The sequence below is a fragment of the Ochotona princeps genome, chromosome 18, assembly GCF_030435755.1.
Source record: "Ochotona princeps isolate mOchPri1 chromosome 18, mOchPri1.hap1, whole genome shotgun sequence".
Classification (NCBI taxonomy): Eukaryota; Metazoa; Chordata; class Mammalia; order Lagomorpha; family Ochotonidae; genus Ochotona; species Ochotona princeps.
Window position 1 is genome coordinate 39,116,297 of NC_080849.1, and position 25,111 is coordinate 39,141,407.

Below are 25,111 nucleotides of genomic sequence, written 5' to 3' on the forward strand. Positions count from 1 at the left end.
TGCAATCACTGGAGCTAAGCTGATCCAAAGCCAGAAGTCAGGAGCTTCTTCTAGGCCTCTCACATGGGTGCAGGGTCCCAAAGCTTTGGGCCATGCTTCACTGCTTTCCCAGGCTACAAGCTGGGAGCTGGATGGGAAGTGGAGTAGCCGGAACACAAACTGGTACCCATATGGGATCCTGGTGCTTGTGAGGTGTGGATTTAGCCATTGAGCTATTGTGTTGGGCATCATATTCTTCTTTCATGAGACACCTGTAACATAAGGGTTGGTCCAGCAGCTTACGACTCTAATCTAAGTACCCTGGTATGCAATAAGGGCAATCCAAGTAGCACCTTAGCTGTTACACCAACCTCACTCCAAAATAATTTTTGCTTTTATCTTTTCAATTTCATTTTTTTAATGTGAACCATTTGAAGACCCCTCATAGAATAGTCCATGCCTTCTAGTTATGGCTACACAACACTTCAAAATGTTTCAAAGAGGCCTGAGTATCATGTGGAACCAACCACCTAATTAATTGCAGAGCTATAAGGGATCCACTCTCACCCTTGGCATTACGTTTCCACTACCACTGTGTCCTAAGAATGTTAGCCTGCCACTGGGTCAACTTTGGCTCATTCTACATTAACTCAGCAATTGTGTATTGAGCATCTACTACAGGCTAAAATTGTGCAAGATATTAAGAGCAAACTGCCATATGGTGAACTAAAGACAAAGTCCCTGACCCTCAATCCGTGATGCCTACACAGTTCCTTAGGGATCTAGAAAGCCTGAGCTAAAACCATCTGCTTTCTGGATGGAGCTGTTTCCACTCGGGGAGCAGCTGAGTCAGATTCTTCTGTGACAGCATCAGCCAACATCTCTAGAATCAATTTCATTTCTAAAGGTCCAAGAAGGAGAAACCTTGCCCAGCCTTCCTTCTACACCTGTCTCTGGGCAAAGAATAGTTTGATTCATCCCCCAATGTCTCAGAGAAAGTGAAGGGGGTCAGCAAACAGTAACAAAAGGCCCCGTTAGGCATCTCCATGTTACAGTCATTCAGATGGCCGGAGTCTGCGTTTGAATCTGACCCCTGTGGTGGTCGCTGTCCCTGGTGGGCTCAAGACAAAACAAAAAGGAAGAGGGATGGCAAACTTCTGCTGTGACCCAATTCTCCTTGAAAGAATGCTGTGTTTCCTTTGTTACTCTCAATCTTAGAGCATCAGGACACTTTTCTGTTTTCTACTATTTGCATTATAAGTGAGTTAGTCAGTGTTTGCTTGTGTCAGCAAGGGGCTCAGCCTAGGCTTTCCTCTTGCTTTTATCTAAACTTGGCTCTTCTCTAAAGCATAAGATGAACACTTGACTACAGGTAGTTTATTTAGGAGTTTATCTTGGGGCAGGCATTCAGCATAGAAGTCACTGTTTGGACCTCCCCCATGATGTGTTGGAGTGCCTTGGTTCAAGTCCTGATTCTGCTTCCAATCCACCTCTTGTTAATGCATACCCTAGGGGGTGACAGGTGATGGTTCAAGGTTAAGAATCCCTGCTACCCACATGGGACACCTGGACAGAGTCCTGAAATCCTGACTTTTGCCTGGCTTGGACCCAGTTCTTAAAAGCACCTGGGGAGTGTTGAACCAGTAAATGGAAGAATTCTTTTTCTCTTTCTCATTGCTTTGCCTCCCACCTACTATGTGTGTGTGGTGTGTAAAAGAGAGATAGACACTGGTTTTCAAATGGCTTTTTGTAAAAAATATTTTTTTAAAGGAAAAGAAGCTGACAAATTGTGAACAGGAGGGCCCGGCACAGTAGCCTAACGGCTAAAGTCCTTGCCTTGCACACGCCGGGATCCCATATGGGTACTAGTTCATATCCCAGCATCCCTGCTTCCCATCCAGCTCCTTGCTTATGGCCTTGGAAAGCAGTAGAGGACAGCCCAAGACTTTGGGACCCTGCACCCATGTGGGAGACCCAGAGCAGGATCCAGGCTCCTGGCTTCATATTGACTCAGCTCCAGCTGTTGTGGCCACTTGAGGAGTGAATCAGTGGATGGAAGATCCTCTCTGTGTCTCCTCCTCTCTGTATATCTGCGTTTCCAATTTAAAAAAAAAATGTGAACAGGAGTGGTTACAAAAGATTTGCTTATTTTGCATGTTTGTTTCAACAGTAGAGTAATCTGAGAGAGAGACTGAAGAAGATATATATACACAGAGAAATATTCTATCCACTGGTTAATTCCCCAAATGTCCACAACAGACAGGGCCAGACTAGGATGCAGGGGAGAGACAAGCCACAATGACTGGTGTGTTCCCAAGCAGATGACTGAGACAGAGGCAGCTGAGGCAAGTCCCACCAGGGACTCGGAATCATGCATCCGGATTGGGCCCACTAAGAAGAAGGGCACGGGGCTATTATCCCATCAACTCCCACCTATCAAGGTTGCCCTTAGAGGAATTAAATACTAAACATCCCAGGCTTCTGTCTATGCTGCTTTAAAGCAAACAAGGATGCCAGAGAGAACCTTCAAGCAAGAAGCAGCAAGTCAGATGCAGGTCCTTGAGATGGGGTGAGTGAGGAGGCACAGGAACTCTCCCCTGGGGCTGCCCCTCTGAGGGACCAGATGCTGTGGGCGTGACATCCACTGGCTCTGCGAATCCTGAAGGACAGTCCCAGCAGCTCTTCCTGTGGCTGCCATCTGTCCCAGTCGGCCTCTGTCTTCAGCAGCCAAGCAAAATCGCAAGCAGCATTATCCCATCCCTTTGCACCTCCTATTTCAGAAGCAGATACCCAGTCCTTCAAGATCTTCATTTTGGGAGTGGGGGTTTGGAGTGTTTTAATTTTTACTTTTTTATTTTTAGTGCTCATGGGGCAAGGGCTGTCTGGGATGTACTATTGTTTGGGATGCATGTCTACCACACTGAAGTACCAAGTTGAGTCCCAGCTACTCCAAGCCTCTGACCCAGTTTCTGCTGTTGAGGCTGGGAGGCAGGTGATGACGGCCCAAATACTTGGCTCCTGCCACTACATGGGAGATCTGAAAACAGAGTTGCTGGCTCCTGACTTCAGCCTGGCGTGGCCCTGTTTGCTGCAGGCATTTGGGGAGTGAATCAGTGCATAGAAGATCTGTGTGTGTGTGTGTGTGTGTGTGTGTGTGTGTGTGTGTAGGTCTCCTCCTTTCTCCCTCTCATCACTCTGCCTTTCCAGAAAATAAGAAAGTCTTTTTTTAAAATAATTAAAAATAATACTCTTGGGACATTAGAAATGGTGTAAAAGCTATCAAGTTCATTTCCAGATGATTTTTACCCGCTGTTCCCCAGAACACAACAAGAAGAGCATGCTCCATGTGACTCCTCTCTTGACCACATCCTACACTCCCCCTGATTTCAAGGTTTTGGAGACCTGCCACACTCCCTCCACATGTTCTCCCATGTGCCCCACCTTCAGGGAGGGAGCATGAAGGTGAATGCAGGGAACCCACGGAGTGAAGACCAGATTCCCATTCAGAGCGGGAAGTTCAGGATGCCTGTGCAGAACCCATGGCACTTCCTTCCTCCTCCCAGGGGAGGGCTCTCCTGGGGCAGGTTCATGCCCAACCAGGAGTCCAGGGAGAGCCCTAAGGCTCCATATTGCAATGATTCTCCTCTTAGAAACTTGACCTCTACATTTCATTTTAGACAAATATATATATATATATATATACATATATATATATATATGTAAAATATACTGGGACAGATAATATGAAATCCTCTTGCAAGACATTATGTTCTTTGTCTATAGTCTGAAACTGACAAACAACACTAAGCAAATGAACTTGAACTTGAACCAGCTAATACCATGACTCTAGTGAGTCACAGCCCTGTCCTATATTTGCCACCTTGTAAGGAAAAACTCGGCTTTCAAGATCAAGTCTGAAGGTAGAGTCTTTACTTGTCAAACTGTGTGGGCCAAGAAAAACAACCATAAATACCAGCAAGTGGTCCAAAAGGAGAGGAAAAGACAACCTCTTCCTAGCAGCATAAGCCGTCAAATTTGCTGTAGCACATCAATCAAATTCCAGCTCTCAATTGTTCATAGCCAGTTTATAACCTTATTTTATTTCCAAGTCATGCATCAAAATTCACACTCCCTAACTCCAAGTCTTAATGCCAATATTAAACAATCAAACCTAAACTCCCATTCTCACAGTTTGTTGCAGCAAAGAAAACACAGCTCTTAGCAATAGGACATAAAATAGGAATCCTACAAGACCACACTTGTTTACAACATATGTTGCTCCAACATAGAAAACGAAGGACCTTAATCATCTGACATCCATTTATATTGCTTTTCCTGTTCCTAGATTTATACCCAGCGTTTTCTACAGTTGTAGAAGCCCAAAAGTTGTATCTACATTCTTCTTAATCGTGAGTGCTTACTGAAGCTTATTCTATAAAGTACAAATTATTACCATGGCTCTAAAGAGATTTTAAAATGAAGCAGTTAACTCACTTAAACCTTGCCCCAATCCCATGAAGCCTGCACAATCACCTCATAGATGAGGCAACTGAGGCAGTGAGCAGCGAAGCAGCTTGTACATGGTCTCCTAAGTGAGTGGGCAGTGTGGTCAGGCCTGGACTGAGGTTAGCTAACTCTTGGGCACCTCACCAAGGATGTGGTGGATGCAGGCTTCATTAATATCCATGTGATGATGCATGTCTTTAGTAATCAGCAAATTACTAAATCGTTCCCTTTGATGCTTTCTTAACTATCTCAATTAGGGGATTCTCAGTATACAAAAAGAATGCTTTAAAAAACATATTCCCCCCCAAAAAAATAACTTAAAAGGAAAAAAGTCAGCCCAGCAGGCATGGGATGTTCACATAGGTTGTTTTGATGGGTTAAAGTTCCTGGCAGCCTCCTGCGAACGGGCACTATTGGAGGCAAGGGTGATAGTTCAAGCAGCTGGGTCCCTGCCATCCAAGTAGGAAACCCAGACTGATTGCCTGGCTCTTGGCCTTGGTCTAACCCAACCCTAGCTGTTGTAGACTCTGGAGACTAAATCAACAGATGGGAAAAAATCTCTCTGTGTTTGTCTCTGCCTTTCAGAATTGAATAAATGGATAGAAATGAAAACTCTGTTAGGTACAGAAACCCCCAGTTAAATAAGCAATGTCACAAGTAAATTTTGGTTGTTATAGACAGCATCTACTAAATTAATGTTAGAGATTAGTTGTTAGAGGGCTAAGACTATTTCATGGTTGAAATTAGAGTTGCAGAGTCTTGAATCAGGAAGGATCTCTGTACTACATCAGGTATAAACTTATGGTAAAAGTATTCTGTGGAGCAGAGACTGTACCAGGTGTATTCACCAAGAGTCCTCTCAGCCCCTCTCAAATAGGATGGACCTGAAGCCCAGTTCCCTCATTGACCAGCTGGTCAAGCAAGGCCCAAAACAATGATAGTTAATGCTCATATATATCAGGGTTTACAGGAAAGGGAAGACCTTATTGTATCTTTGCTGCACACAAGCTCAACACAGCATTATTCACAATAGCCAACAGGTGGAAGCAACCCAGTGTGGCATGAATACAATATGACATAGCTATGTAATGAAATATTACCCAGCCTTTAAAAGGATTTTAAAAATTCTGACACACACTACAACACAGATGAGCTCTAAGCATTAGACTAGGTGATATAAGTCAGTCACAATAAGACAGACAATGTTTGGTTCATCAATCCATAGAAGATAGGGTGGTGATTGCCAGCAGTTGTAGACAGGGGCAATTGAGGCTTATTGGGTTCATAGTTGCAATTTTATGAGGTAAAAACAAGGTGAATGATGCTGTTGACCGCATAAGAATTTAATATGCTGGCCACCACCAAATTGCACATTTAAAAATGGTTAAAATGATAAATCAGATTGTGTGCATTTTACCACAATCATAACTATTAACAAAAAAATCTTTGCCAATGAAACTTTACAAGGATAGGGATTCTTATTGCCACTGGCATTTTCTGTGTTTTAAGGGAGACAAATTTTTATTGACAAATTTAACCCCATTAGAGCATTCAAACTCAATAGTGTGATTCTTTTGGTTAGTGCAGAGATCACCATGGAAACACAAATGCTCCCCTTCTAGTTACAAGTGTGACTTACCTGACCCAGGTCTAGGGTGAGGTTGACTCTGTTGAACTGTGTGCCCGAGGAGAGAGGGGGGCTTTGCCACCAGCGCTCAGAACCATCGATGGCATTGGTGGCCGGGTGGGCCTTCCTGGGGTCCTCGGAATTGCAGTAGTCACAGAATTGACCCTGGAGAGTGAGAGGGCATTCTTTTTTTATTTAAGTAACTTTTTTTCTTTATTTTTGTCAATTACATAAGGATTTCTGTAGTTTTCTTTGAAAAATCATGCTTACCCAAATATTTTTTCCTATCTGTGTTATAGAAATGGAAACCAAAGACTACTCTATAGCTCAGAAATGCCAGCTACTGAAAATCATTATCAGGTTTCAAATACAGTAGAAAGGCTGTTTTTGTTTTTGTCTCTTATTATAAGCACCCTCATCTGCTTAGTGGATATAGATTAGATTCCTAACTATGTCCTTCTGGGCCCATGCAACACTTTGCAAAGAGCCTATCATGTTTAGGAACAGAGGCATTTTCATCTTACCCCGTAATTCCTCTGCCAGAGATACAAAGAGGGGCTCTGACCTAGACCCAGCCCAGGTGGTCAGGGCACAGATGACTCTCGGGAGGCGGAGTCTTGCAGAGCTCACAGTACTGGGGTCAGAGGTGGTGAATATTCCCCATGGAAGCAATGGCATTCTAGCTGCTGGGGGCAGAGAATGGGCAGACCTCTGGTCCCTGGTGGTGTGCAACAACCAGACACAGCAGGTGCAGCCACTAGCCATGAGCACAAATGCAGAGGCCAGCTGCCAGCATCTGATGTAAGTGTTGATAGACAAGGCTTGACTGGTAAAAGAGAGAGATGTGGTTGGCTGTCAACTCCAGGCCAAGAAGGAGATAATGAGCTTGGTAGGTAAATAGAGATCCATTTCCACCTGAGTGACACCTGGTTAGCATCATAATATTTCATTCCTTACCAATTTACTCATTTTTCATAGGCAGAATCTTTTAAATCTAGATTTTGTTTGGATTGTTCTTTGCAAGACAAAAGTTTGTGGATATTTACTGCATGAAAAGCTGAGCCTAGGGCTTTCTTCTATGTTGATTATTTTTAACTGAATAAGAGGATCATGCTTACTCAGAGATGGATTTTCCATTCTGAACAGCTCTGCTCCCAAACAAAATATCTCAGTGTACAACCACCACATGTGAAGTGAACAAAGAAGCAAACATACACCCATAGGCATTCCTCCAAAAGTACTGTGACAAAATGGGGCAGTTCTGATCCTGGCCAGCATCTTAAAAGTTCATCCCTAAATGTTCAAAGATGTATTCAGAGACCAGCATCATGGCACGGCAGCGCCATATTATTGCTTGCAATACTGGCATCTCATTTGGAAGTGGCTGTTCCAGTCTCAGCTGTTCCACTTCTGATCCAGCTTCCTCCTAATGTGTCTGGGAAGGCAGCAGAACACAGGAGACCGAGATGGAGTTCCAAGTCCATTTTTTCCCACCTGGCCTTTGCAGCCTTTGGGGGAGTGAATCAGTGAATGGCATATGAATATCTCCCTCCCTCCCTCCCTCCCTCTTTCTCTCAGTAACTCTGCTTTTCCAATAGATAAATCAAAATAAAGAAACTCAGTCGTGATAAACAACCAAAGAAGTGTGATCAAATGTTTTCATCTTATATGTGACTGGCAGTTCTTACATACCTGGTGAGCGATTTGTGCAGCTCTTTCCCTTTTGACATTATATCACGACACTTATATAACTCAGAAGTGGCACCTGAGGACCACGTGACCCATCACTCACAAGGTCAGAGATCACACCTGTCCTGCTTTCTACTTTCACTCAATACACAGCCTAGCACAGAAGCTCAACAAAGGAATGATCCACCAGTAATTCTTCAAAAACAGGTTGAGTTACTTCTAAAAATGTACCCTAATCAGGGGTTTAATTAGCAGCTTTTTAAATATAGGACACCTAAATGTTTATTATTGGTACATATTTTCCCTTCAATGATCTTTTTCACATTTTCCTCCTAGAGAAAAATTTTACTAATTACTGGATGAGGGAATTAAACCATCTTTATTAGAGGTTTTTAAAAAATTATATCTATTAGAAGCACATTTCTTCTAACCAGATGGAGCGTTCTACACTGTTGTGGGGACTGTCGATTTTTTAAAGATTTATTTATTTTTATTTGAAATGCAGATTTTACAGAGAGCAGGAAAGACAAAGATCTTCCTTCTATTGGTTCACTCTCCAAGTGGCCTGAAAAGCCATAGCTGAGCTGACCTCATCCAAAGCCAGGTGCCAATATTCTTCTGGGTCTCCTAAATGGGTACAGGGTCCCAAGGCTTTAGGTCATCCTTTACTGCTTTTACAGGCCACCGTCAGGGAGCTGGATGGAAAGTGAAGCAGCAGGGACATGAACCAGCACCCAGGACTGTCAATTTTAAAGTCATAATAAAGTTTAAAAGGACATTGATAGGATGCCTATTATGTACCAGGCACCACCCCTCACATGCTCATACAAGCTGTTACCATCACCTCTATCTGCCAGATGAGGGGGCATAGAGGTTAGTCCGTTTTCGCACATCCACACAGCTGGTAAATGGGGAAGTCAGAATCCCAGAGATGGCGTGATAGTCATTATGCTGTGACGGCAACAGCCACAGCCCTAGCTTATTCATGGATATTCAGTAACCTGCCTTGCCACCTATAATCAATGTTGAGTGGCAGCCTGCAGGACAGCCTCAGAGCTATGGTTCCAAAGTTTCTTTCATGGAGAATCATCTCATCTTTCCTGTTTGCTTTGGTGCAGAGGTTCCTTCTAAACTCAAGCTGAAAATGTAATGGCCATTGTAACAGTATTAAAGAGGTAGCACTCATGAGAGGTGATGAGAAATCCAGTGAGTGGATTCACATAGTTCTTTGGAGAGCAGGTTTCATAGTTTAAGAGTGAGTTCCTGATAAGAAACAAGGAGTTTAGCCAATTTCGTCTGTCTGGTGCATGCTCGCTTGTCCTTCCACTGTGTTGCCATGTAACGTGAAGCCGGTTGCCAGATGGCAGCTCCAAGCTCTTGGAATTCCCAGCCTCCAGAACTGCAAGCCAAACAAGATTCTACCTTTTATAAATAGGTCCCAGTCCATGGTACTGTGGTACAGCAGCATAAAGCAGACAAACACAACAGTTGGTCCTCTGGCCCTTCTCCTGCCCCAAGGGAAACTCCTGGGACCACTGAGGAGACTGGGAAGAACAGGCACCTTCAGGGGGGAAGGGCTAACACCACCATGTGGACTTCCCACTCACAAGCTAGGAATGTTGTAAAAAATGGCTCTTTTTTTAAAAAGATTATCTTCAAAGGAAATAATTTTACAGGAAGACAGCACCCCAACGATGCATATGCCAGTGTTGCCACTTGAAAATATGACTGACACAGAAATTAAAGGTGAATTCCTGGCAGTGAACTTTGCCTGGATAATAAAAATGAATCAAATTTTTGGTATATTTCCACATATAACATTAGGAAAACAAAACCCCTTGACAGCAATGAGTCTAAAAAATAACAGCAAATCAAAATGCCAGTTTTCTCTAGATTATTTAGGTGATACTGTCTTGTGCCACATGAAATAAGTTTTAACATAAATAAATATTAGTGAGCAAAACTGTAACATCTTTTTAAAAATTATCCTAAAAATTAATAATACATATAATAGAAAGTCTTGCTTGTTTAAGCTATTCTATAATAACCAGAGTGAAGTGTTTTTCTTCTAATACTTTCATTAAAATATTCCTCCTTTTCCATTTTATTTTTGAACTTTTAGTGACTTCTACCACAAATCAACTTAGCTAAAAAATAAAAAAAGTGATTCAGTAATATCCTGGAAAAAATAAGACATTGGAGTAAAACAAACAAAAGCACTTCAAAATTTAAAATGTGAAAAACTCAGGGCCAGCATGTGGGATGGTTGATTAAGCTACCACTTAGTAGCACAGCATCCCGTCTGGGAGAGCCAGTTTGGGTCTTGGCTGCTCTCCTTCGCATCCAGCTTCCCGCTAACGCATCTTCAAAGACAGCACAAGATTACTGCCGTAATTACTGGAACCCTGCCATCCACTTGTGGAATTCCTGGCTCCATCTGCAGCCTAGCCCAGACCTGGCATTTGCAGCCATTTGGGGAGTGAACTTTAGATGAATCTGCCATATATATATATATATATATATATATATATATATATATATATATATATATATATAAAATTTTAAGAATCAAGCAGGTTATACCAAGGCTTATTTCTGTTGTTGGTAGCAAGCTCATACATGTGTACTGTATAGCGGGTAATAACTAATTCACAGCTCTGAGCCTGAGGCCCAATGTTGACCAAATGATACATTTTTTAAAAAGATTTGTTTGTTTTTACTTGAAAGTCAGATTTTACAGAGAGAGGAGACAGAGACACAGAGAGAAGGTCCTCCGTCCCCTGGCTTGCTCCCCAAATGGCCACAACGGCCAGAACTGAGCCAACTTGAAGTCAGGAGCTAGCAGCCTCTTCCAGATCTCCCACTTGGGTACAAGGATCCAAAGACATGGGGATCCTCTGCTGTGTCCCCAGATCATGAGCAGGGAGCTGGTTCAGAAGTAGAGTAGCCGGTCACAAACCTGTGCCCATATGGGATGCTGGCACCACAGGTGGAGGCTTAGTGTGCTATGCCACCATGTCAGCTCCAACCTGTGTTATAATGTGGTCCATTCTGCCTCCATTTCCCTCTGTCTCCTGGTTTAAAGAAACCATCAACCTGGAGCCTGATTAACTTTTACTTTCTTTCTTTTTTATTTCACTTTTATCACATCTACATGTGCTTCTAAGAAATGCCTTTCATTTTAGTTGCTCTGAACATGAACCGCAGCCATATGGAATGCCAGCACCCTAGGGAAGAGAATCAGCCTGTTGGGCCATCACACTGATCCCATAACCAGACATTTTTCAAATGCAGAACAAAAACTGACAGAAACCAGAGGATATGGGGTTAGAGCAAAAACAAGGAGCATTTTTACACAGGCCAAGGTGAGAACCCCAAAAGGTAAACCGACAGGGAAATCACTGAACTGTCTAGTCCTATGGGAAATAAGAACTGTGATGGGGGAGGAAGAGCAGCCCTTTAGCCTAGGGGTCGCGGTGCAGGTTAGACCTCCTGGGTCCCACAGCAGAGTACCTGGGGCTAATGTCCAACTCCAGCCTCCTGCACGCTCGCTCGCTCTCTAGATAGATAGATAGATAGATAGATAGATAGATAGATAGATAGATAGATCCCTCCCTCCATTTTTCTGTCTCTCTGCCCTTTAAATAAGACAAAAAGCAGGGAGATGGAGAAAAATACAATGAGAAGGGCCAGAAAGAAAGGAGACAGGATTGTTCAATCAAACCACTGAACAGAATTCAGTGCCCGAGTTGGGAATGCCCAGGAGATAAGCCAATGCTTATGGTCCATGGAGTGACTCACAATTTTTCCGAAAGATGGATAGAATCTCTCCTAGTTCCTAACAGTTTGTGATGATTTCTCCTTAACCAGAAAGCTCAACTGTGATGCTTTGTAGCCGAACTTGAAGTGTAAATATTGCATTATTATTGCAATGCTCCCTCACAGAACTTTTGTTCTATTGTTCGAAAATGCATTCATCTCTGCAACTCATCCTAACCACAGTACTCTGTGGGCAGCTGGCAGACAAACACACAGAGTTGGATCTACCCTTCCAGAAAGCTAGTGGGAGACTAGACAAGTAATTCAATCACTACATTAAAGGGGGGGCTGAAATCAGGACAACACCAGAGTGAGATTGCCACAAAGGCAAGCAGCACTACACCTTGCTTACTTTGCACAACACTTGAAGGCATGCATTGGTTAAAATATTAAAATGTTAAAATGAAGAAGCAGAGGTTATGCTGTGCCACATGGGTGAAGCTGCTGCCTGCAGGACCAACATCCCATGGGGGTGCCTGTTTAAGTACTGGCTGTTCCAGTTCCCACCCAGCTCTCTGCTAGCAGCCTGAAAAAAAGCAGCACAAATTGGCCCAAGTGCTTAGGTCCCAGTCACCCAAATAGGAGACGCCTGGATGAAGCTCCTGGCTCCCAGCATCACTGTGGCCCCAGTCCCAGTCATTTCAGCCATTCAGAGAAAGAACCAGAGGATGGAAGATCTCTCTCTGCCTCTTTCATCTCTCTAACTCTGCCTGTCAAAGAAGCAAATAAACTTTCAAATAAAACAGATGAAGAAGCAAAGTTTCAAAGAGATTCAAGCGTCTTGCCTCAAACCACATAGTCCAAGGTTGGGCCGAGACCAGGACTTGTGTGGGGGTTGAGTGACATCCTCTAGGCCACAGGATGCTTCCCAGCCTGGCCAAGCTGCTCTGGGAGCTACAGCCAAGAGCCTGGTCTTAGATCGGGACCTGACTACCAGCAGATGTGTGGGAAGAGACCCAGCACCTGGCAGAAGCCCAGATGTATGTCCCAAGAGCAGACGCAGTAAGCCAGGCAAGACAAGCACTGAGCCATGCTCATCCATCAGCAGCAGTCACTTGTAGGCACTCAGGTTGATTACTGATAGCTACTTTCCTTTTTTCCTTTTGCATTTGCTTATGTCTCTAAAGATTTATTTATTTATCTGAAATAAATTTGGAGAAATTTGGAGAGGGAGGGAGGGAAGGAGAGAGACACACAGAGAGATCTTCCATCTATTGGTTCACTCCCCAAATGGCCACAAAGGAGTGGGCCAATCCAAAGCCAGAAGCTTCTTCCATGTGCATATGGGATCCAAGCACTTGGGCCATCTTCTGCTGCAGAGAGCTGGGTGGGAAGTGGAGCAGCCAGGACTTGAACTGGTACCCACATGGAATGCCCACACTGAAGGCAATGGCATAACGTAATATGCTACAGCACAGACTGCTCCTTCTTAATTCTGTGTAATATGTACATGATATTACGGTATGCATATACATACCACAAATGTATAAATCATGCAAATTAACATATCTCCTCACATAGTTAGCTTGTAAGAGAGAGGAAGCACCTGCAATCTGCTCTGTGACGCTCTATATAGGATACAACCCCCCTGCTGCGCCTGAGATCTTTTGGCTCACTCATTTAACCGAACTGCTGCTTTGTACCCTGGGGCAGCGTTTCCTCATCCCCCAGCCTGTCTCTGGTAACTATCTCTCAGTTTTTTGTATTCCATAGCCTGGAGTTCCAACAATCAGTGATAGCATAAGATACTTGTCTTCCCATCCTGTCTTGATCATTCAGCATCAAGTCCTCTAGGATGTTGCCACAATGGGGGAATTCCCTTCTTTCAGGTTAAATAACATTCCCTTGTAACACATGAAGGTTCTACAAAACGTTGATAGAAAATGAACTAGAAGTTCATTTGGGAACACAAACTTTGAAATGCATGCATACTTTCTTCACAGGATACATTTTCTGGAAACTTCTTGAATATTCCTTCTGTATACTACAGTTTCTTCACCTTTCCTTTGCTGATGGACCCTTGGGGTTTTTTCTGCCCTTGGTTATTGTGATTCAAGCATCACCGCCCAGAAGAGCTGACTGGGATGCTATTTTCTGCTGATATTGCCCATGCTAAGATGCTGGGTGAGGGCCAGAGCTGTGATGCAGCATGTTAAGCCACCACTTCCAACACCAACATCACATATCAAAGTGTCATTCAAGTTCTGGCTACTCTGCTTCTGGCCCAGCCCCATACTAATGTACATAAGCAATCAGCAATGGCCCAAGAACCTGAGCCACTGCCACTTGTGTGGGAGGCCCAGATGCAGTTCTCGGCTCCAGGCTTTGGTCTGGTCCACCCCCTACCATTTAGCCATTGGAAGTGAACCAATGCATGGAATTAATCAATCAATCAATTTCTCTCTCTCTCTCTCTCTCTCTCTCTCTCTCTCTCTCTCGCCATCCCACTCTCCCTGCAACTTTGCCTTTGAAAGAAAGAGATTTTTAGAAAATGGATGAGGGTCAAAGTAGGGCTGACAGAATGTTCAGTGCGCTTTGATATCTGACACTGGCCTGACATCCCCTGGGGCCAGCTCCATACATCACATCACATCCAGTGAGACTAGCAAGCATTCAGATCCCGCTCCAGAGAGTCACAGATCTGCTGCTTGCATTAGGCCAGCACGACGTGATCTCCTTAAGTAAGCGTTAACTCTCATGGCCCTAATCAGCTTCAGCCTTGCCTCATCCTGGTTAGAAAAATGCATTTTTAATTACCTAATCACAAAGTCTCACCAAGAACCTGGAACCACCCAGGCAGTATCCCTATTCTCCACTCTCCCATACAAAGACAACACTGCCGTGCTGCAGTGTCAGCATGAACTGCTTGTTAAGTGCATAAAAGCCAAACATTCATTACCTAGGCTTCCATTCACAGGAGTACAAACATGGTCCCTCAGGACGACAGAGAGCTCCAGCCTCACTGCTACAAAGGCCAGAAGTGTGAAATCCAGACACCAGGAGGGCCATGCTCCTTCTAACACCTGCCAGAGAAGGATGCCTTCTGGCCTCTTCCAAGCGCTGGACATGACCACTGCATCCAAAACCTCCACTTTGAAACTGAACACAACAGGGTCAGATCTTTCTGCCCAAAGACAACTTGTTGAATTTCAGAGTTTTGGTGTGTGTGTATGTGTGTGCGTGTTCCCAGCAGCACTTTTATCAGGGTTTTGCTGCCTCAGAATTCAACACTGGTGTTGCCCTTTAAACATTTCTTCGCACAAAGTATCCTGAAGCATTTAAAACAAGGTGTCACGCAGGAAACAGGAGCAGGGGTCTTGGCCTCCCTTCAGGAAGCACATGCGCTAATAAGGAAATAGAACAATGAATGGCTCCAGGGTCAGGAGTGGAATTAGGAAGATGGAGCAGAGTTGAGCTGGAACTCTGAGGAAGGAGTAGTCAGCTCAGCAGTGGTGGCATTGCATAGTGGTAGGAGTGTGAACTCTGCAGCCAGAGTTGCTGGGTTTGAATCCTGGCTTCATTACACACTAGCTGTGTGATCTCATATAAGTCACATACCCTCTCTGTCCTTTGGGTACCGCATCTGTAAAATGAGCCAGCTAAGGGTACCTCCTTTATCAGCTCATAAATGGCTGTGCTGAAGGAGTCAATATGGATCTAGTGCTTTAGGACAGAGCGAGGCATCAGTCAGTGTTACCTAAGTATGTGTTCAGTTCATCCCTGCTTTTGTGAAGCACGGGATCCCTAGTTTACAGACTGTTCTCTCACCTCACCATTCTGCCCCTTATTTGGTACCCATTGCATAAAAGAATATGTCTTATGTGGTACAACTTGAAAGGAATGGAGAAACGACTTCTTGAAGATGCATGTAAATAATCACTTAAGCCCCATGTTACTCTAGCTAGTATCAATTAAATCCATTTGTATTTTCTGCTCATCTAGGGTAGCAAAAACCACTGAGGGAACACAATGCACTAGTAAATCTGAGAAACGGGTAGGACATATGGGACTCCATGAGCCGCGTTTCTCCAGGGCGGTTTCCAGCTAGTTGGCCTGATAGGTTCAATCAGCATGCTGGGAGCTCTTTTTGGTAAAGCAGATGAAGGGTTTCTGAGCAAGCATAAGCTGGCACACAAGGGACTTTAGCCCCACTCTCCTGCACCTTGTCCAGTAGCCCAGGCATGCAGAACAGCCACAGGCAGTGCCATTAACTAAAGCCACACAAGTGCCAGCTAGGAAGTCCTTTCCAGGCCAATGTCTCCAGAATTGTGTGATAAGATTAGTACAAATGACTTCATCACAACTAGAAACATAGTTGCACATATTTCAGGATGTTTTAAAATGTTCACATTTTTAAATTTATTTTGCTATAAAAAAATCTTTAATTCCATGCCTATTTTTTCCATAATGCACATTCTCCATGAACTATACGACTATATTTTGGGTTTGTAACTCCTATTTTTTCCTAAGACATGTGCATTAAAATTGCAAATTTATGTCAGCAGACAACAACATATAAAGGTGTAATTTTCAGTACTAACTACAGAACGCATAGAAAGCAGCTGGATAGAAGAAAAAGTTTCAGGCCCGGCAGCGTGGCCTAGCAGCTAAAGTCCTCGCCTTGAACGCCCGGGGATCCCATATGGGTGTCGGTTCTAATCCCGGCAGCTCCACTTCCCATCCAGCTCCCTGCTTGTGGCCTGGGAAAGCAGTTGAGGACGGCCCAAAGCTTTGGGACCCTGCACCCGCGTGGGAGACCCGGAAGAGGTTCCAGGTTCCCTGCATCGGATCGGCGCAGCACCGGCTGTTGCGGCTCACTTGGGGAGTGAAACATCGGATAGAAGATCTTCCTCTCTGTCTCTCCTCTCTGTATATCTGACTTTGTAATAAAATAAATAAATCTTTAAAAAAAAAAAAGAAGAAGAAAAAGTTTGGATGCTACTAAAGTTACATTGGTATCAATACAAACTGGATTATTACAAATTCAGGATGCTAACCTACAGAATAAACACTAAGAAACAACTTTAAAATACACACAGAAAATGAAGTGAAAGAGGAATGAAACTGCTACACATCCAAGTAGGCAATAGAAGAAAAAAAGACATAGAAAGTCAAGGATAGGCCCCGCAGCGTGGCCTAGCAGCTAAAGTCCTCGCCTTGAAAGCCCCGGGATCCCATATGGGCGCCGGTTCTAATCCCGGCAGCTCCACTTCCCATCCAGCTCCTTGCTTGTAGCCTGGGAAAGCAGTCGAGGACAGCCCAATGCTTTGGGACCCTGCACCTGCGTGGGGACCCGGAAGAGGTTCCTGGTTCCCGGCATTGGATCAGCATAGCACCGGCCCGTTGCAGCTCACTTGGGGAGTGAAACATCGGATGGAAGATCTTCCTCTCTGTCTTTCCTCCTCTCTGTATATCTGACTTTGTAATAAAATGAATAAATCTTTAAAAAAAAAAAAAAAGAAAGTCAAGGATAAAATGAGAGGAGCTCTTCTTTAATAGCAGTCACTTTTTAGATCCCCAACTAAAAGGCAGAGCTTAGTATAACGTTTGTTTGTTTTATAACCCAAATATACATCATCTGTAAGCAACCCATTTTGTATCCAAAGACACAAGGTGGTTGAAAGTGACAGAATAGCAAAACACTTCAGGAATATTATAACCAAAAGAGAACCACAGTATAACAAACAAAATGAACTTCACGTCAAAAATTGGTACAAGAGGAAAAAGATAAACACTATATATGGATGAAAGGGTCAATTTAGCAATAAGATACAATGATTTTAAATACCAAACAACAGAGCCCTAAATATACATGAAGTAAAAATTGACAAAATTGAAAACAGAAACAGAAAAGACTTTAGTAGGTTAATAATAAGCTGCTTCTTAAAAGCTCTCCCTCCCTCCTTCTCTCCGTTTCTATAACTGCCTTTGAAAGAAAGGAGGGAAGCAGGGAGGGAGGGAGGGAATGAGGGAAGGGGGAGAGAGGGAAGGAAGGAAGGAAGGAAGGAAGGAAGGAAGGAAGGAGGAAGAAAAGAGATGTGTGGCTTTCACATTCATATGCATACTTAAGCTATACAAAACAATATTAGTGGAGTGGTTTAGCTACACGTGAGGGGATGGAGTTAATGATAACCTTGTGTCCCTTCCCACTTCTATATTTCTTCCATTGATTGATTCAGACTCCCAATGACAGCAGTAGTTTGGAGCAGGTAACGGATATTTCAGTTCAAGGATTCAGCATTTGCAGCTTCCACTCTCCCCCGCAATACTAAAGATCCGTGCACCCCAGCAGTCTGTGACTTACTATCGAATAAATCCAAATTACTGCAACACTGGTGTCTGGAAGCTGGTTTTGGGCTGGTGAGAGACCTTACCTCTCCCAAGGAAAACACTAATGTGTTTTCCAAATACTTTGTGCTTAATTTTCACTGCTGAATGCTGGTTAGTACCCATAAATGTGGAATAAATGATTTTCCTAAATAATTTTTTACTAAATAATTATTTATCTGATTCTAGTCATTTGACTGGAGTCTTAAAATAACTTTCGTCATTATTATTAATATTACAAATATGTCAACGACCATTATAAGTGTTTTAGATTTCCCACTGAAGATTTTTGTATTTGTTTCAAAAAGGAAAAGGCCTAGGAAGTTAAATGATTTCCACTCACAATAGTTCTATAACAGCCTTGATGAAGTTGAATTTCCTGTTTATGACCATTAGTCCAAGTTACACAAACACATGGCCAAGGCTCTTGTGACATACAGCATGCTTCATGCATCTGCGTGCATTTCTCTAGCAATATTATTCAGATAACTACACATCATTAAATTATATAAAATGTGTTGAACTGTAAATATGCAGAATATACCAGATCATGTTTGGCAAATGTGTGCATGTCATCCCTCATGAGGATACGCTTGTAGTGATAGACTAAGCTATATATGACATTTCAACATGACCTTGCATTTCCCTCTTATCAACACCTCTGTCAGATGTTTGGATAAGTAGCAATGCTCTTGGATTCCATGCATAAGAAAATTTTAAAACTAAAGGACAAAGTGTGACATCTTTCAGCTGTAATTACTTCTCCACAGAATAGAATTGGTGTGTTTTTCATATTTACCCTTTATGTCAATTCCTTACAACCTCTGGCTCTATCTTCACTCCACCTCTATCTTCTCTTCAGCACTTCCTGAGTCCCCACACTGGTCCAGACTCCGTGCTGAATCAGTGAGGATAGCACCGTGAACTCACAAACAGTACTCCTGAGTCCCAGGGCCCTTACGCACCAAAAACTCCACGGCTGATCACCGTTCTATAGGCAACATGCTTCCAAACTACAGTGAAGATTGTTCACATGACACAGTTCAGAGTTTCAAACCTTCCTGCCTGTAGACCCAAGTTGCCATTCAAGCATCAGCATTTTTCTCAGATTTTCTATCAAAAACAAAACAAAAACCTGTAAAGCCAGTACCGTCCCCCCCAAAAAATCTGTAAAGCCAGGTTTATCCTATGACCTTTCCTTACATTTTCTCCAAAATCCTTTTAACCTGAAATTTGTAATTTTTTAAAATGTATGCTAATATAAACAGAACATGTTTAATATATTCCATAAGTACAGTTCTAAGAAAATAACCATGCTTCCCCTCCTCCCCCTCTCTAAATCCAGGTTATTTACCAAAGTTTATTTTTAGGAAGTTCAATGTAGTCAAAATGCTTTAGCTAACTCTTCTCTAGTTTCCGTCTCAAGCTATATATGAGCAGCTCAAGACAGGCATCACACAGACACAACCAATGTTTCTTTAAAAAAAAATTAAAAAGCAGACTAACAGGAGAGAGAGGGAGATCTCCCACCTGGGTACAGCGGTCCAAGCACTTGGGCCCTCCTCTGCTGCCTTCCCAGGCCATTAGCAGGAAGCTAGATAAGAAGCGGAGACTCAAACCAACGCGCATATGGGATGCTGGCACCACATTACCTGCTATGCCAACAGCACCAGCCCCACAACCAGTGTCTTCCCTTCTCCCGCCAGTCTATCACTACTCTCTTCTCCAAAAGTCAGTTCTGCACCATCTGTTGCCAATACCAGGCTAAAGCCCTACTCTCTGAATCGCTCACCCCAAACACACCACTCTCAGATCAGCAATTAGCACGCCTTCCCAAGTCCTCAGCTGTGAGGGCAGAAAGCACGTGTCGGCAGGGGTTTGTCTATTCTCTTTCACACATCACACCAGACAGCATTCTCTGCAAACTACAGTCAGTTGGGTGACTTCAGAAAGCTACCGTCTACTCTAACTAGGACTGTGAGCTCCTGTTGAATGCCCTTTGCTTGAAATGCAATTGAAACAGGACATAGGACTTTTCGGAGTCTCTGGAATGGTTGTGTTAACCTAGAAGCAATAAATGAGGCTACTAGCTAGGGAGAAACGAAGTTAGTGTCCTGGGAGGATTTGGGGGAAGTGATGGCTGCAGACAACTTCCACCTGGCACCCACCCTGCCCACAATGAAGCCAGTACACTCCAAAGCTGTGGGTGATAGCCACCCAGAGGGATGCAAAAGGAAATCTACATTCTGTCTGTCCTTATTTTACTTAAAAATGGAAAAGTCCCGTTTTACTAGTGCAGTCATGTGTCATTGAACATTGAGGATACAGCCTGAGAAATGTCAACCTTGTGCCAATATCACAGATTATACTTTGCAAGCTCACACAACTACAATGACCCTACGCAAAAGTGTATCTTATGGGGCCACCATCATACATGAGGTCTGCTGCTTACAGACACATCAAGCAACACATATCTGTATTTACTCTAGATGGGGTCAGGGGCCTTCATCTAGTCCCCACCAGGCTATCACCTAACCACCACATATGGCAGTTTACATGGGTCTGGTTAAGTGCACATGTGGATTCTGCTCTAAATAGCAGAAAAGTTACAAAGTTACAAAGCCTGCATGGAAATAAGGGCTTTTTGACACCCCATGGCTCACAGGTGATCTCATGGTAAAATACTTAAAAGGCTTTTTATAAACTTAGACATACCATTCCACATTTGCTGACCTCAGTTGGGATGAAAAGTGGCTGCCTGTGATACACTTCCTAAGATCTTTACAGAGCAATAAAACACACACTCTCTGCTGTAAAAAAAAAAAATACAGGGATTGTTTTCACAACGTGTGGCAAAGTAAACATTGTTCTAAGGAACTGTAAGCTTTGGAAAGAGATTTTGAAAAATAGATATTTGGCACACTTTCCATCTCTTTGGCAACAAAAGATGGAAATGGGAAACTCCAAAAACATGGGGGAAAAAGTCCCATGTATTCTCGTATTTTTTCAATAGGAAAAGTGTGGTGAGTCTTGAATCTGTGGTTTAAAACATTCAACACACAACACTTTCTTTGCAGGAAGGACTGGAATACCATGTGCACAGGAGATGATTATTAGGTCAATTTCTCCTTTACAAACTTGTCAGTGTAACTGGAGGAAGGGGTTGAGCTCAGGGCGAGATGCAGTGATCTCAGGTGGCGTGAGACCCATGCAGCCCCATAGCAGCTTCCACTCAGTGTAACGACACTCTGCACTCTACATCGGACACTTGTCATGCTTTTCAAATGACGTCTTCATATTTCTTTTCTGCGCATAAAATTCTAAAGCTGGTTCTTGAACTCAGAAATCATAGCTCATACATTAGGTCCTACATTGTTTTGAGGTATCTAGGTATTTTCAGTTATGATAACTACCCAAATCAAGTGTTAATACAGTACAAATTTTACATTGTTGTAAATGGGTTGTGTATTTGGGCTAGCACGTGACAGGAAGCTTGAACAGTCCTGGGTTCCATATACAGTTCTGCCCCCATCCTAGCTCCCTGCGCATGTATGCCCTGAGAGATGGCAGGTGGAATTCGAACTCTCAGGTCCCTCCCTCTCCTGTGTGAGATCACATGGCTCCTTGCCCTGGCCTGTCCAGCCCCAGCTCCTGAAGAAGATATGAGAAGTGGGTGGGACTCCCTTTTTGCTTGTCAGATTTTTGAAAAGATACTCTTAATAAGTGCTAATGTAAATGCGTTAAAATAATGATATCCACAATTACACTTTTATATGTACAAATAGTTATACACAATGGCAAAAGAGCCAGAGAAAGCAAAATTATTAGGGAGAGGGTAATTAAAGAAATGTAAAGGTACTTTCTTCACTGTCATTTTCCTTTTATTTTCTCCTTAAGTGCTTTATAGCATATATCAATAGGATAGTGCATGCAAATGGCTTATGAAGAAATAAGAATGTGAACAGCTGATCATTCAGCCATGTCCACGGTGGCAGCAATTTCTACAACACTGAAGGTCCGAAAATGACTCCCCCTCCTAGCAACACTTTGAGTCCTCGGCTAAACTTCCCGGTATCTCGAGGGGATGGCTTGGTTTAGTGGACTTGGGATAAGGACCGAGTTCCAAGGCCACCATCCTTACGTGATGATACAAGTCATATTCTCATCCTCCTCAAAACATCTCCCAGCACAAGGCCTGGCACGTGTGTGCCGCTGACCAAGCGCGATTGCCCTCATCAGGTGGGCACCGGCACAGCCTTTTGTCCTGTGGCTGGCCATGGCACCTCAGGCAGCCAGGCGAAGTCTCTGTGACATCGGAGTGACAGAATCTCAAAGTTGTCTTTTGAAATGCACCAGGAATGTTAACTGCCTCCAGCTTTTCCCAGCAAGGTGAGGAAGCTGAAGGGGCTGGGCCCAGGCGTGCAGGTGAAGCCTGCCCAGGTGAGCACCCAAGACGTGCCCACGCCGGCCGGCATCCTGTGGACCTTCTCCTCTGCATGCCAGGACCTGACCTCAGCCTTCACTCACCTGGTGTGCATTGCCAGCACGCCTCAGGTGACTGTTCCTCAGCATTGCTCACGCAGGACACCGCTCCCACTCCCCAGTGTTCCCGGCTCGCGTCTCGCAGTCCTTCCTTGCGCCCGTGGTTACTAGCGCGCGGGGAATGGACCCTTAGCCCCGGTTGACTGGCCCACCATCGGCAACCGTTGCCCTCTTTCCCAGGCCTGCTCTCTGCGGGGAAACTTACCTGGATGGCGTGGCCGCTACCCTGGGCTGTGGGACCCCCTACCAACTTGCAGTAGAGCTCGGGCGTCGGTCGCCCGCCACCGTCGCCCTGTCCGCGCTCCCCACAGGTGGCCGTGGCCCAAATCCTCGCCGCCTCGGCCAGGTTGAAATAAGGCGGATCCAAGCTGCGCCGTGGCGTGGCTCCCGTGTCCCAAGCGGTAGCACACCAAGCGGGCAGCACCGGTAATAGAAGCAGCAGCAACCGGAGTGGCCGAGGTGCCCTGGCTTGCACACCCGCGGCAGTTGCCATCCCGCTGCACAGGGCCCGCCTGCAGCAGCCTCCGGCCGAGGGACTCCTGGGCACGGAGGTCCCGGCGTCCGCCGCTCAGTGCCCGCCTCTCGCTGAGCCTGCAGAGCTAAGGGCGAGCGCAGCCTCGGGTGTGGGCGGTGCCGAAGCCGCACCCCGCGTGGAGCGCGCCACGTGGGGGCGGCTTCTCTGCTCCGGAGCGTGCAGCAGCCGGGACCACCAGCCGGGCGATCAGGAGCTGACAGCGCCCTGCCTCGGGCCAGCCTGAGTTGTCTCTGCAGGCACCCGGCGCACTGCGAGCTTTGAGGGCGGGGACTGGGAGAGGCGTTCCCAGGCTCCCACTTCCAGCAAGGTGGCGGCAGGGGAGCCAGGGACGAAATCGCATCGTTCTCCTCCCCGGAGAACCACAGTCTAGGACCAAAGTTAAAAAAAAAAAAAAAAAAAAAAAAAAAAAAAAAAAACAAGAATAGTTTCTAGTCAAGAGGCTTGCAGCCCACGTTGAGTGAGATGAGTGCAGGAAACTGCCACTGCCAGCAGAACTTTCTGTGATTAACCGGACAAGTATTGATCCGTCCTTTTTGCAAAGACTATTGATCTAGTCTTTGGGACCGGAGCCAAAGCTGAGTGGCGGATGGAAGGAGCTGCCCGAATTAGGCGTGCTGGGGCGCACATATTTAATCCACAGGTGTGGACTGCATTGAAGGAAATCTTATGCCTGCACAGTATGCTGAATCGATGAGACTTAGTGTGAACTGCTCGAGCTGTAACGGGGGTCTCCGGACACGAGAGACTCTCAGAGTTGAGGTGGGGTAATCCGTGCCGGCCGCCTCACCAACATGCATGTGGGTCCTCTAAGCAATTGGGGAAGGGTGCCCAGACTGCGGGCCCGGGGCCATGGCGAAGGGCCGCTCAAGAGGGAGAACTAGAAAGCTGTAGAAAGAAGAGGCAGGAGGGGCAAGTCTTACTCAGGTCCCGGAGCAGGGACTCAAACGCACAGCTGAAAGACACAGTGATTCCCTCCCTCCTCCCCACTTGCTAACATGCAAATGATGGAATCCTGACCCAGAATGATGGTTTTAGCAGATGGAGCCTCTGGGGGTGACTGGGTCAGGAGATCAGAGTTCTGTGGATTAATGCCCACCGAAGGAGCTCAGAGGGCCAACCTGCTTGGCACCTTCCGGCACAAAAGGATGGAGAAAGTGACCTGGCTGGACACTAACCACCCTCCCCAGACAGGGAACCTGCTGAATCCTTAATCATGAACAGCGGGAAATAAACTCTGCTGCTTAGAAATCATTCAGCGTTAAGTAGTTCATTGTAGCAGGTGGAAGGAATTAAGATAACGGAACGAGAACTATCTAGTACAATTAGTAAATGCTGGAATATATTATAGGAGAAAGAAGCGTCTCTACTTGTTCTTTGAAAGTAGAAAGAAGGGGAATAAACCTATGAGCAATACTAGCAGGTTGATTGCTTTAAAATTAAAATGAAAACTTTCACATCTGAAAATATCCTAACTAACTAGAAATAGAAAGCAAATGAAAAGAAAAAGACCCTGCATACCATACACGGTGTGGGACTGATGAGTTTAATATTTGAGGTTTTTCTTAAGATTTATTTTATTTTTATTGGAAAGACAGATATACAGAGAGGAGAAGAGACAGACAGGAAGATCTTCCATCCATTGATTCACTCCCCAAGCGGCCGCAATGGCTGGAGCTGAGCCGATGGAGTTCAAATGGGATACCAGCACCACGGGTGGAGGTTTAAACTGCTATGCCATGGCACCTCTTTATCGGTCTTGACCATTGTGTTCATTTGGGAAGCGAACCAACAAGTGAAGTGTGTGTGTGTGTCTATATGCCTGGGATGTGTAGTAACTGTGCAATGGAGACTGTCCACATCCATTAGCATGTTATTTAACTTCATGGTGTTATAAATTTCTATTTTTCTTCCTGTTGTTGATTTTGTATTGTGACTTTCATTTAAGGGGATGTATAGTAACTGTGTAATGGGGACTATCATATTCAGATGTGAGGATACAATGCAGTATGCATCTCTACTTCCAGATCAAAGATGGACTCCCAATGAAACTGTTTACTATATCTTGACAATAGGATGCTGGACTCTCT

General features: G+C 44.5%; 1 protein-coding gene across 1 annotated transcript in view; it reads right to left on the minus strand.

Annotated features, from left to right (window-relative positions):
- LAMA3 (laminin subunit alpha 3) overlaps positions 1 to 23,225 on the minus strand; it is a 216,580-nt gene extending 193,355 nt beyond the window's left edge. The window contains exons 1-2 of the mRNA XM_058676778.1: positions 22,695 to 23,225; positions 6,125 to 6,277 (exon numbers count right to left, since the gene is read on the minus strand). Of these exons, the coding sequence (XP_058532761.1) occupies positions 6,125 to 6,277; positions 22,695 to 22,982 (441 nt within the window). The 5' untranslated portion in view covers positions 22,983 to 23,225. The remainder of the gene's footprint in view (positions 1 to 6,124; positions 6,278 to 22,694) is intronic.
- Between the last annotated feature and the right edge of the window lie 1,886 nt (positions 23,226 to 25,111).